This window comes from Lactuca serriola, chromosome 7, assembly GCF_051521515.1.
Source record: "Lactuca serriola cultivar US96UC23 chromosome 7, Lser_US96UC23_V15, whole genome shotgun sequence".
NCBI classification, from domain to species: Eukaryota; Viridiplantae; Streptophyta; class Magnoliopsida; order Asterales; family Asteraceae; genus Lactuca; species Lactuca serriola.
The window spans coordinates 12,126,083-12,140,017 of NC_136414.1; the positions used below are offsets into that span (position 1 = coordinate 12,126,083).

At 35.0% G+C, this 13,935-nt stretch overlaps 1 protein-coding gene across 1 annotated transcript; it reads right to left on the minus strand.

The window, feature by feature from the left end:
* Positions 1-1,850: 1,850 nt before the first annotated feature.
* LOC145062308 (F-box protein At5g07670-like) lies at positions 1,851-4,001 on the minus strand. The gene is made up of 2 exons (XM_079009925.1): positions 2,526-4,001; positions 1,851-2,345 (listed from the first exon to the last, which is right to left on the minus strand). The coding sequence occupies exons 1-2, from the start codon at positions 3,611-3,613 to the stop codon at positions 2,081-2,083; spliced, it is 1,353 nt and encodes a 450-aa protein (XP_078866051.1). The 5' UTR covers positions 3,614-4,001; the 3' UTR covers positions 1,851-2,080.
* Between the last annotated feature and the right edge of the window lie 9,934 nt (positions 4,002-13,935).

Sequence of the window (13,935 nt, forward strand, 5' to 3'; positions counted from 1 at the left end):
TCAGTTTTCAAAAAAAAAAAAAAAAAAAGATTCGGGCCGACTGTAATGTAGTGGGGCCACAATCTCTAATCTAGTGAGCCTCAATGTTTATAATTTTAAAAAAAAATGTATATCGAACTACCATATATGAAGAAGCCCACATGGTCTTAGTTACACCCCACTTAACATACATTGTATGTGTTACGTTTTTACCATTCGCAAAACAACTACCATACCATTTGGCCTTATTATTTCATCGGCATGTTTAGTTACTCCTTTGGAATGGAATGAATCATTGATCTATGTAGGACAAAGTAAAGAAATTGTTGATTATCATTTCATTATGTTTGGTTACTTTTTTTTGGAATGGAATGAATTAATGATCTATGTTGCTTGATAGGTATGAAAAAGCATGATGAAATAAAATTAACTGATACCGACAAAAATACCCTCATAACACAAATGAATAAATTATAATTTTTACAACATTATACACTCATTTTATAACATACATACGAATATATGGAAACTAAGAAAAAGAAATTGAAAATTATCATGTTAACCTGAATAAAATATATAAATACTATTATATATCAACGTTTGTATACAATACTTCAAAAAAGAGAAAATGCCCACACTCAGATTCCAAGAGAATAATAATAACAAGCATCATCTAACATGGGGTGATGGGGTGAAAGATCAAATGGCATTGCTCCAGTTTTCGACTTCCTTGTAACGTTTTAACCGTTCCAACATAGTCCTTATGGTTGAATTTAAAATTGTATCAAGAAGTAAACATTTGTATTTGTGTGATTCCATTTGCAAATTAGATAAAATAATCAAAACAATAGAAATAATAAAAAGGACAAAATTGATAATAAACCACTCCAATGATCCATTTCATGTTGTGTCTAGTGCTAAGCACCAACAAGTTATGTAGTCTTTTTCCTAAAAAAATCTTCACAATCAAACATGCTTTACATAATAAAGCACAAACTAATCTTTCTTACTATACTTTAAGGCCCTGACATGAAAAAACTCTAGGCAATTTTCAATATAAACAATAGTATCGATTGTAACAATGTGCTATCTATGGTGCAAAAACGACAATCATCACATCTACAAATTCAGATAAACTTTTCAGGCTCATATGTGGATGAAAAACACAAAGAAATCAACAATTTTATAGTGTGAAACTTGTAATTGATGGATTAAAAAAAGCGTTAGTTTAACCGATAGATTAAATTGTTATAGGTAATTGAAAATCTTTATAGCAACCAAATGACATATAGGAACCAAGAATAAGAAAGGTTGATATATAAAGTTTTTAGAATTCATTAATTTCGTACACACGAACAAATTACTTAAAAAATGATCATCCATAAACTTTATGCTGATTGATACACACCAACAAAATTGACATCAACACCAATTAGATAGAAACAAATCATAATCAAGATTAAAACTAACCTTCCAAATTTGATCTCGACCCTTTGCTATCGTCGAAGAACATTAATCTTTTTTTACAAAAAGAATGAAATAAAATAAAAATCTATTAATAAAAAGCACATGTTAAAAGAAATGGAAAATTTATATTTTGAAAAAGAAATTAAAAATCTTTTAGTCACTTTCAGTCCTCAACAGCTTATGCTTCCAAATACAGCACCTGACTTTCATCATCTTTGCATTAACTAACCCAGTTTGCTAAACCTTTACAATCCTCATTAAAGGACCAAAACTGAAAAAATCAATTATATACCTAGGAACCAAAATATGTAATTTCTTATTATTACCTCTTTAATAATATGTAGTTTTTTTCAATCGTTAGACAACTTATCCAGTCCAGTGAAACAAATAAAGCCTAACAACACTTTATATGTGGAAGAAAAATTAATAAAAAGAAAAAAGGAACGAATAATAGTGACTTGTGATACACTTGTTCTCTAAATCCTAAGACTAATTTTTTTTTTTTATGAGAAAAAACTAGAGCAAGTATACTCTCCTGTTGAAGATAAAAACAGAGCCGCTTTTTCTAAACTTGTAAAGTGACAATCCTCCTAACTATTTAAAAAAAAAAAAAGGAAAAAAGAAAAAAAGAGAGTTAGATCTTGAAGCTTCTTCCACCTTTCTGCCATATTCCAGTGCCATGAAGACCTGATGAGAGAATAGACTTTGAATCAGGGCGCCATTTCAACTCTTTAAGAAGAGAAAAAAGTGTCGCTAATTCTGGTGACATGGCACTGTCTTTTATGTTGTTACAAGAAACTACTTTAAGTCGCTTAAGCTCTTTCCATGAATCAACTACAGGGTCAAATCCGTCCATTGTAAGTAACGAGCATCCTTCCAAAGATAGAGACATCACTCTCCTACATACATGTCAAAAAAAAAAAACACACTCACTCATATATATATTGATTATTAAAATCATTCATGTGTAATTCACCAAACAAAACATATAACTTCTAAATTCTAATTCATGGAAATGAGTAGATAAGAGAAGTAAATACAAAATTGTTAAAAGAAAGTGAAGAGAAAAAAAAAAACACCTGCAAATAGTTGCAGTAGAGAATGTGTTGTTATCCAATCCCCAACAATCTTCAAAAACAAGTTCCCTAACAGCTTCACACACCAAAAACAAAGCTCCTAAACCTTGTTTATCTCTCAATTGACACCTCTGTAAATGTAATTCTTCAAGGGTAGGACAAGAACCTAAATGAACATCAGGCCCTGGATTTGGATCAATGAATTTGCAAGATTGAAACTTCAAAGTCTTCAAATTTGTGCAATATGACAATGCTGCTAACCACCCACCTTCCAATCTATGATCAGAAAGAGTCAATTCTTCCATCATTTGACAACATTGACCAATAGCTTTGATTCCATCGTAACTCCCTTCACAACCAACAAGTTCAAGTTTCAGTAATCTTGGACATACTTGAGCCAAAATGGTTAACCCGATGTCTGAAATCACTGAATCATATAACCCATCAACAGAGCCTATCAGTTTTAGGATCTGTAGGTTTCTAAAACCTGCAAGTCCTTTTAAATCCATGTCTGTAATGGAACATAGCTCTAGTTCCTGTAAAGCTAAACATTCATTTGCAATAGATGCTAACCCTTCTTTGGTTGCACCAAGTAAGACAAGCCTTCGTAAATTAGGGCAGCCTTGAGCAAGAATCTGAATACCTCTATCGATCAAATTAGGACTCAAAAAATCAGGTTTCCAAATAAACCCGGAATCTGATATGAAGGAATTAACATGAATAGACACAAATTTATTACTGAAACAAATACCCGAATTACGAGGGGATACTATGCAAGCTTGAACGATATCAACATCAAGAAGATTGGGAAAACGATGGGCGAGTCTACCGGAATCAAGAAAATCCCAATCTAATAATCTCAAGGATTTCACTAAACCACCGCTAATACGCAACCACCGTTTACAAACTAAACAACTTGAAATTTGTTGTGATTTTGTGAGATTGGAGAGGATGCTAATCAGTATCTGGTCGGAAAGCGGAGAGGTGAAATCTGGTTTTGACGAAACGGGACTATTTTTATCTGGGGTTGTTAGGGTTTCGTCAGGTTCAGAAGGGGGGGTGTCTGAATTCGAATGGGAGTTGAACCTCATTTTGATAATCTCATTCTTGAGAGGTTTCGCGTCTTCCACCAGCTGCGTATCCTTTTCTTCAATGGCAATGAAGGTATCACTTAGATTTGCTGGAGGTAAGAACTAGGGTTAGGGCTTGAAACGAATATCCCAATTCGAAAACTTTATTCCCACATTTTCCCTTTTGGTTCTTCAAGATTTTAGCATAAACAGCTGAGATTTGGTTGAAGCATCAACATGAATTTGATTTCTCAAGACAAAAAAATGATTTGAAGCTACCAGGTAAATCTCTCTCTCTCTCTCTCTGAAATTTGCAAATTTGTCTCACTCTTTCTTTCTCTCTCTGTGTATGTATACGTATATGTCTATATCTATATGTGTGTTTAGTTTTTCTCGCGAGTGGATGAGATTCGTGGGACGCACAAAGTTTCTTCTCTTTGATTCTTGGCATTATTATAATGGGGTGCGGTTAGTCAGAAAAAGGAGATGGAAATATATACAAATTTTCTTTTTATCAATATCTGTTTCACCATTTTTCTTTATATATCCACAATAATGAACTTCACAACATTTATAAAAAAAAAAAAAAAAATTAAATACATTTTATTCAAACAACAAATTTAAACACATTCTTGTTTTGAGCAATTTTTTAATTTTCGTCCTAGTGTATAATAGATTAATAGTACAATTTATCTTAAATACAAAGTAACTAAATATTATTGGTTATTTTATTGTCATCATTGTTTGTGTGTTTTTCTCTTAGAATTTTACCTGGATCATCTCAAATCTATACATGGACTTACCGAATTATAAATTTTTTGAAAGTATAAATATATTTGATTCATTACCCATATTTTTCTTACATATATAATATATTAAATACTCTTAATTAATAATGATATTTTGTGTTTTAGTGTATCCAACTATAACCTAAAGGGCAAACCAGTTATAATAAGCAATGACCATAACTTAGCAAAATTACCCTATAATGAAAAGTAAAATGTTTTATTATTTTGTTCAAAAAATATAGTATTGCTTAAAGATGACATAATATGAATTAATTATTGTGTTTATTTGACCATTTAGGCAACATAGTTTTTGTTTTCGTTCAATCACGACGGTTTTTCAAATTTATGTAATCATTAATTAATAGCTCTTGTAAGTCGTTTTATGTGTTATTCACTAAAATAACTAAATTTTGTTTGTTTGATATTAACTAAAATAATCAAAATATGATGTGTTATATGAAATAACTAGCTTTTTGAAAAACATATTATAAAATAGTTATGTACATTGTAAATAAACTTTGTAAACAAATTTAAGTAGAGGCGTCACGCCATGCGATGATGCATAAATTTTGTGTATGTACGTTAGATAAGAAATTATTTAAGTGTTATATTTACTATTTTCGGTCAAGAACCGAACTTCATTCACTTCTTATATGTTGATGATGGCTTTGTAACGTCCCAAAATTCAAAACTAAAAATTTCTTTTGATAAAACATTACTTTAAGCAAATTCATCATTTCAAAACATAAACAGAGTATTAGTTTCCAAAACACATATACGTTATCAGAGTAACATTCCCAGGCTGTCTAAATTATGGTGTGTGTCATGCGATCACCTCGAGCTCTTCCCTCCGCTACCGGAAGTACCTGAAACCAAAACTGAAAACCGTAAGCACAAAGCTTAGTGAGTTCCCCACCCTACCACATACCATGCATAACCACATACTGCACATACTGGGCCACGCCCGCTATCCTGGGCCTCGCCCCCTACCTCGGGCCTCGCCCGCTACAACGGCCCCGCCGCTCCAGGCCCCGCCTGGCTTCGAGCCCCGCTCGGATACAGATCTGTTTCACTTAGGCCTCGCCTGTCACAGGGCCTCGCCCACTAACATATAATAGCACGTAAACATATCACATCACATCACATAGGCTAAACACATACTAACGGATCTTGTCCTAAGGCCTCGCCTATCTCTGGGCCCCGCCCTTGTCCTGCTACTAATGAGTCATGGAACCCCGTCCATACTCCTGCTGATAGTGAGGTACGGGCCCAGCCCACCCTCACTCCTTCCCTAACTTGGGCCTCGCCCCTGCTCTGCTGCTACTGAGATGTGGAACACCATCCACACTCTGCTATTGGTGAGATACGGGACCTCGCCCACACTCACCTCCCTACCAGGCACATACAAGTATCACACAGACAATAAGTATAAACTATCACATAAACCATTCCTTGGGCACCCGCCCTCTATTGTTGGACCTCGTCCCAAATATCATACTAGCATACTGTGCCTAGGGCTAACCCCCGGGTCTTCTACTCATAACTACATGGGTCGGCATTGTGGCCTTAGACCCATTCACACAAAGGGAAACTCACCTGCACTGGCTGAACTGGCTGATGAACCCACTAGTTGCTGCACGGCAACTCTCTGAACTTTAGCTCCACTCGCTCCCCGAACTACTAATATCAATACAACACTGAGTCTAACTGACCCCCGACAGACAACCAAGTCAACTCTGGTTTAAGTCAAAGTCTTGGTCAAAGTCAACCTTCCACGTCAACCCTACTCGCCGAGTCCACCTACTGACTCGCCGAGTTCATATGCTCCGGGTCCTTCCATTCGCGACACGACTCGCCGAGTCAGTCCATGACTCGCCGAGTCCAATGATTTCCGAATCCTGACCTGTCCAACTCGCTGAGTCTCCACCCGACTCACTGATTCGAGTCTCAACTCGAAGGGTTTGGGGTTTCGCGACCTGACTCGCCGAGTACAAGGCAATCTTCATCCAACTCGCCGAGTTGTTCTTCCAACTTGCCGAGTTCATGCCCAACTTCATCCGACTCGACGAGCTGTTCATCCCACTCGTCAAGTTCCTCCTCATCTTCAAGCTACTCTCCGAGTCCACTCAAAGGAGTCGCCGAATCCATCCGGTCCTTCATACATGCAGAGGACTTTTGAGTCATGCAGGGACTCAAATCTGTAGATCTACCCTTCCCAAGCCTATTCCTCACATAAAGTTGCAAACTTTACGTGTAGAGAAGGAGATCTAAGCAAAATACACCATAAACTAGGGTTTAAGGCAAGAAGGCTCCATAATCAGCTCAAGGGCAGATACTTTATGGGACACTAGACCAAAACAAGCATGGATCTGAGGTAGCAACCTTAGATCTGGACTTCTAACTCGAAATGGTTACTATTATGCCAAGAATGCCCAACACACATATAGATCTAGGTGCAAGGGAGTCCAAGGACTAGCTTATTACCTCCAAAAGCTCAGAAATGTCTTCTCAATCTCGGATCTACAGCCCCCTTCTTGCACTCTCAAGATTTTTCTTCTTTCTCCAAGCTTAATGCACTCTTCAAGGCAATAAATGGCTCAATCAATGGATATGACGGATAGGGTTGGTATCCAGGGCTAAAGAGGCAGTAAAAGAACCCTAGGAAGAAGATTAAGACGTTTATATAGGCTCCAAGTCCCGAATTTAGGGTTTACCACGCACAGACCAAACTCGCCGAGGGCGAGTCGGCCACTTACTCCTCGACCCGGATCCCGCTCGGACTCGCCGAGTTCCTCCGTGGACTCGCCGAGTCGCCCCTTAAAATTAAGGTTTTCTTTCCTTTCTTGGCCTTCAAAACTTTGGGTGTTACAGGCTTGTTTGTAGGAGTGGGACGAAATGAATATTACTAATTTGATTGTTATTTTGTAATTGTTTATTTGATGTTTGAGATAAATTTGAACTCGCAAAAGTCGTATTGTTTAGTATGAGGGTCAATACTAATGAGGTGGAAGATCTTGTGGTGGTTACATGGAGTAGTGATGCTACCTTTTAGTACAAAGATAAGCAAGGTTGATAGCTGAAAAAATGTCATTCAAAAATTCAAGAAAAGGTTAGACACATGAAAAAGTTAAAAGGTTATCGAGTGGAGGTCAGTTGACTTTGATTAAGTCTATCATAAGTAGCTTGTGTATCTATTTCATGTCACTCTTTAAAGTCTAGTCGCTTGAATCAATGAAGTCTTGCTTCTTTTGGGGTGGGAATGACATGGAGTGGAAAGATATGGTGTCGAATCTATATGCCAAAAAACCATTATTGAGTGACATTGCTAATAATATATGATCCTATATGATCACACCTTTATCAGGTTGGCACATTTTGTATATTTATTATTAATATGATTACTAATAAATAATATCAGTTATTGTATTTAATTAGTGAATTATTATTGTTTTATGAAAATAATAATTATAAGAGAGTATAACTAGTTATTATTTCATATTATATGAATTAATTAGTTATATACAACATTTTGAACTAGTTGAATTCTTTTATCTTTTACCTAAAGACAAAGTTTATATTTTATAAACTTTAGGTTTATAAAAATTAAAGAACTTTTCTCTTTTCAAGAGGTATGGCCGAAAATATTAAACAAATAATGAGGTTGCTTGTCAATCTCCATGCTTTGTTTCCTCATGCTTCTAAAAGCTACCATTACTTTAGAGTATTTTAATTGTTAGGCCCTACTTTTCATGGGGTATTTAAATGAGTGTCTTGCATGAGTTTTGAGCTAGTTTTTTGGTCATGTATTCTTCCTTTCTTTCTCTCTAAACCCGTAAGTAAGAAAGAGCCACGTCTCTTTGAAGTTTGGTGCTTTACTTTGGTGTTTAAAGCTTCCTTGAGTTGTCTCATTTAATGCTTATTTGAGTTAAGCACTTAAAGGCTTAAGACGCTCAAGAATACAAGAAGGAACTAGCATTCCAAGTGTCTTACTCTTGATGGTGGATACACATAGAGAAAATCATATTCTTTGATTTTTGCTATCTTCGTCAACACCCCAAAACCAAGTGGGTTCAAAGGCTTCAAACGTTATCATTCTAAACACTCTTTTGTTTTTTTTTATTTCATTCTAAATGGATCCATGATGGTTTGGTTTTGTTATGAACTAAAAATAAACTTGTTATTTTTTAAAGTCTTTCGTTGCCGATTTTTGTGAAAAACAAACTTATATTTTGTATCAAAACCCATTAGTTAAACCCCAAATAAAAAGGTTCAATATGACTTTGTTGCAAAAATGGAAGTGATGTTTCTTATTAATCAGAAGGAAGTGTGGGTCAAGGTGATAAAAGTTGTTCATGGTGAAATGGGAGGTTGTCTCGATTTTCTTCAAAACTGATCGGTGGTGGTTTTTGGTAGTTTATGGTTAAGAGCTTTGATAACCTTCATGAAAAAACTAATTGTCCATGACTCCTTGATGCGTAAAAGTGTGGGTAATGGTACTTGGACAAGAGTTTTGGGAGGATACATGGGTTGGTTAAACTAGGCTTATGGATTGTTTTCCTAGGTTGTATGCACTGGAGATGGAAAAAAGAAAGGTGCATTGTTGATCATTAGCTTGATGTTGGATGGATGTGGAATTGGAGGAGTGGATGAATGGTCATGAAGCGGAATCAATAACATATAAAATCTAAGTTTTAAGATAAAAAAAAAATTAAAACATTGCCCAAAAACATAAAGAATGAAAGTTGGACGGATAGACTAGGGTCGGATCTGGGACGGACCTAGATTAGGATTTCCTTAAATATAGATGTTGTTTTAAAACCATAAAAACCATAATGTAATAGTAAATCTTTACCTATATCGAGTGTGAAAACGCAGTTACATATTCATGTAATACTAAAGAGGATATTATTAAAACAATAGATGTTTGTTGTAGTTAAATGTGAGTGATTATAACCTTGTTATCGACTATATCATGTGTCTGTCTGACATTCTTAAAGCGTCGTGATATGTTAAGACATTTGTCACCCAGACCCATCGGTCGTAGTTGTAACGAACTGTTGGATTAGTGTCTAAGTCCATAACTATATTTGGTATGTACTTGACCCGGTTGTAGCATGGTCCTTTTTGGTTGCCTTTACCAAAGCAACTGGACTAGATGATTTATGGAGAGAGAGGATATTATGGTTTATTAATATATTATGGGAATAATATATTAAAAGAGAAATCATATTTTTTAATTAATATTGATCAAGAATTAATTAAGAAATTGATTTTGTGATCAAAAGAGATTGATTGAACTAAGGGGACTGGAATTGCAATTATAAGATAATTGGATTTTGGGCTGTGGATCTCTTGGATTATAGGGTGGATGATTTTAAGGTGGAAGCCCACTTAGAAATCGTCCAAGGCCTTGTTCTCGAGGGTTCCATTGGACTGCTTAAGGCCTAAGCTATCCAATTAGGGTTTTGATTGAAACCCTAGCAGCACACCTATATAAAGGATCCCAAGGCTTCATATTTCGGTTAACCAAGAAACCTTAGAGTTCTAAGAGCTGAAATTAATCCTCCATTCCCTCTCTTCTTAATCATCTTCTTGCCTTGGTGTTTGTAAGCCATTAGAGGTATTACAATTGTGATACTAAGCTCTTGAAGTTGAATATTCTTGCTGCTATCAAAGGTAATCATCTAAACTTGTTTTAGTTGTAGATTTCGATTTTATAGTATGCTAGATTAGGGTTTGCAAGCTTTGGATAAATTTGCATGTACAATAGAGAAACCTAGATCCAAAGCTTTAAGGTTTTGCATGTGCACATAGGAATGTTCTTTTGCTCAAAACTCATCACGAACAACTATAGGTGAGGATTGTCAATCCTATATAGATCTATACACAACTATCTCGTTCATTTAAGATTTTGGTTACAATTCAGGACTTTCCCTAGTACTTGTTTAGCAATTAGTAATATGAAGAAAATGTCTCACATAATCGTTCAGCGTGATCTTTTTCATTGTTTGTAAATATTCCGAATTCTCCTTTGCACTTGTAATTATCAAAATGTTCATGATAATTATAGTATGTAATAATTATATTTTTATATAATTATTTTTCGTATATTTGTCATATCGTTTTCATTCGTTTCATAAATTATACTTATTATAATTTATATAAGTGTTTTCGTCGTGTTATGGTATTTTATGTCTAAAAGATTTTATATATATTTGAAACAAGTGGTTTTCTTACATTTAAGACACTAAATATAATCAATAAAGCAAACAAAACATTTTTTTTGTAATAAGTGATGACAACTTACTAGTTTTGGTCATTTTATAAAAATGTGACAACATATAAATCTTGTCTTTTTGCCAAAATTCATATGGTGCACTTTTTATTACTATTTTTTACCAACAAAGTAATATTATGTATTTTTTGTTGGTGATTTTAAAGTGTAAGAGTTTTATATGTTATTTTCTCAAACTATACATGAATCTTAGTTTATCATAACACATTTTTGATGTAAAACACTTTTATAGCAAAATAACCAAACATATTCAACATACTATATTTTGAGACCAAAATAAATAGTTAAAAGACTTGTATCCCCCCCCCCCAAAAAAATAAATAAATAAATAAATAAATAAATAAATAAAATAACATTTAACAAGTAGAAAAATGAGGGGTATGAACTCGCCTTTTATGCTTTCCCTAGAAGATGGTGAATAAGAGGGAAAGATCTAGTTCTTGCAAGCAAACACCTTCTTGACTTGTTTACGAGAACTTGCCTAGGGTTTTTGGTTCAAGATGGTGATTAGGAGTAGAAAAGATGATGACAATGATATGGAAACTTGAAAGATGCATGGAAACTTACCAACAACTCTTGCAAACACTTGGAAAAGCCTTGAAACAACTTGAAAAATCTTTGAGGGAACTTGTGTGACATCCCCATTTTTATAGCCTCAAAAGACCGATTTGTTTATGCTTTATTTTCAAATCGGAATAACTTTTTAAAGAAAAGTGTTGCGGAATTTGTTCCTAGAAAAACATGATAAATATGTTATCAAAGCATTTCCGAAGAAATGTATTTTATTCATTTTAAAAACTTTGGATGTCATCGTGAATACAGAAACATAAGCATAAACAGAACTTACATTCATTTACGCTAGTGATATACATTTTTTAAATCTTTCGGTTTAGTGTAGCTTTATATCGACATCTGTGATACAAATAAACTGAGTGGGTCGGGTTGGGAAACCTGGTGAGTACATAGGGATTTCAATCCCACAATGTTATATCATATATATATATATATATTTTTTAGAACTCACAAAATATACAATTTCACCATATATAAGCAACTTTACCCCACCATGTCGATCCTCACAACAAGACGATTCATACTTTAAAATTAACCTCTTTAACCAATCCATACTCACAGATCTAAAATTTACCTTTTTACCTAATCCATAATCCCAAATCTGAAATGTACCTTTTTACCTAATCCATACTCCTGGATCTAAAAGTTACCTCTTTACCTAATCCATGCTCACAGATCGGGTATGTCTGATCCATACTCTCGGATCTAAAATTTACCTCCTTACATAATCCATAAACCCGGATCGGGTATGTCTGATCCATACTCCCGGATCTAAAAACAAGTAACTATGTCCTAACCATGATCTCGGACTAAGGATAACTGACTAAGTCTAATCCATACTCTCGGATAAATGACAAGTTTTAAAGTTATTCCCTCCGTGTATATTTCACTTGTACTCACAAGGAAATACTACCCAATATCCCTCTTAATTTATTTAGGTCTACTATGTATCCTAAATCATCATATATTTATCAGATATGCTCTTAACATGTATTTCGAGCAGTATCAAAACCAACTATTTCATCTACTCATGTTCTACCCAACATATTCGTAGATATAAAATACATATACAGTTTAGATCTGAAGAAAAAATTTAGATCTAAAAAGAAAATACATATACGGTTTAGATCTGAAGAAAAAGGTCTAGATCTGAAAAACAAAGTTTAAATCTTTCATCCAGCATCGATCTCAAGTATAAAATACATATACGGTTTAGATCTGAAAAAGAAAAGTTTAGATTTGAAAAGAAAAAGTTTAGATCTGAAGAGAGAAGTTTAGATCTTTCATCCAACACAAATCTCAAGTAAACAGATAATATGCACACATAGCACGTAATTTATATAAAATGTTTCATATCTATGTGTAAGTAATTATGCACTCACACATAAAACTCTTTAACAAATATTTAACTCTTTAATAGATATTTAATACTTTAATTATCATGTTCATGAAAGGGACTATGCACTCACCTGATAAAGTGGTGATTCCAACTTGGACAACGCTTCGCTTCTTAAAAATATGGTTTCCTTTGACGAAACCAAGTGGTTTGCTTAAAAACCAAGCTTTGCAGAGACAGAGTTTCTAAACCGAAAAACTCTTTTTCTCGGAGCCCTCGGGCGCTCCGGGGCTTTCTTCTAGTGCTAGGGAGGTTTCTTAGGCTTCGGGGGTATTTGGGAGGTTTAAAGAGAGAGTAGAGAGAAAAAGAAAGAGTGAGAGATGTGAGAAAATCGGTTGACCTCGCACCTCCTTATATAGGCCAAAGCCTCGATCTACGCGGGGCGTCCTTGCGGAGGTACGTTGGGCGTTCCTCGGTACATAGGGCGTACCCTCGTACGCAACGCGTAGGAGCGGGGTTGGTATTCGAGGTTCGTACATACGTGTCATTCTTCGGCTGGAGCGACGTGGCCGAACCGAGGCCTAGCATTCGAACGTTGCGTGTTCCTTCCTCTACGCGGGGAGTTCCTCCTCGGACAGCTTCACAGATTGCATCCCCGACTTCTAAAATTCATAGCTTTCGCATACGAGCTCCGTTTTCGACGTTCTTTATATCCACGTGTAGGTAGAGACGTACTCTACAACTTTCATTTAGAATCCATCGGATAATTTTGACTTTATTTTTAAAATTGTATTTTTAACAGGCCAGGACAGGAAAAGTCCGTTAAAAATTCATAACTTTGTCATCCGATGTCCGTTTCCGTCTGTTTTTTATCATTGAGCTCCTATTAACGAGATCTCGATTCTCGTTTAGGTTGTGTCGGCTAAAAATCGGTCAATCTACTATCCGAACTCCAGACTGTATACTATTAAGCCGAAACTTGGAAAAATCATCAATTCCTCATACGAAGTCAGATTTGGGCGTTCTTTTTATGCATGCTCTCGGTTTAACGTATGCTACGACTTTTGTTTATATTGCTAAGGATAAAAAGTACTTTATTGTAAACTCACTTTTTACGTCACGCGGTGTCATATCGGTTTTGTCACGAAACTTCGACAAGTCGTAACTTCTTTGTTATAACTCGGATTTCGACGTTCTTTATATATACGGAACCCTTGCGACATATACTAAAACTTAGTTAAAAATTATTTATTCTAAATAACCTTCTATCAAAAAGTCATTTTTGCCGCTTATTGTGTCTTAATTGACTAGTCCGTATCTGCGAATGTTACAACTTGAGAGAGTATGAATG

Bases quoted from the DNA above. Each gene is read 5' to 3' on its own strand.
- LOC145062308 (XM_079009925.1), bottom strand. From the start codon at position 3,613: ATGAGGTTCAACTCCCATTCGAATTCAGACACCCCCCCTTCTGAACCT. The intron at 2,346-2,525 runs GTGTTTTTTTTT...ACATGTATGTAG, and splicing joins TCTACTGCAACTATTTGCAG to GAGAGTGATGTCTCTATCTT.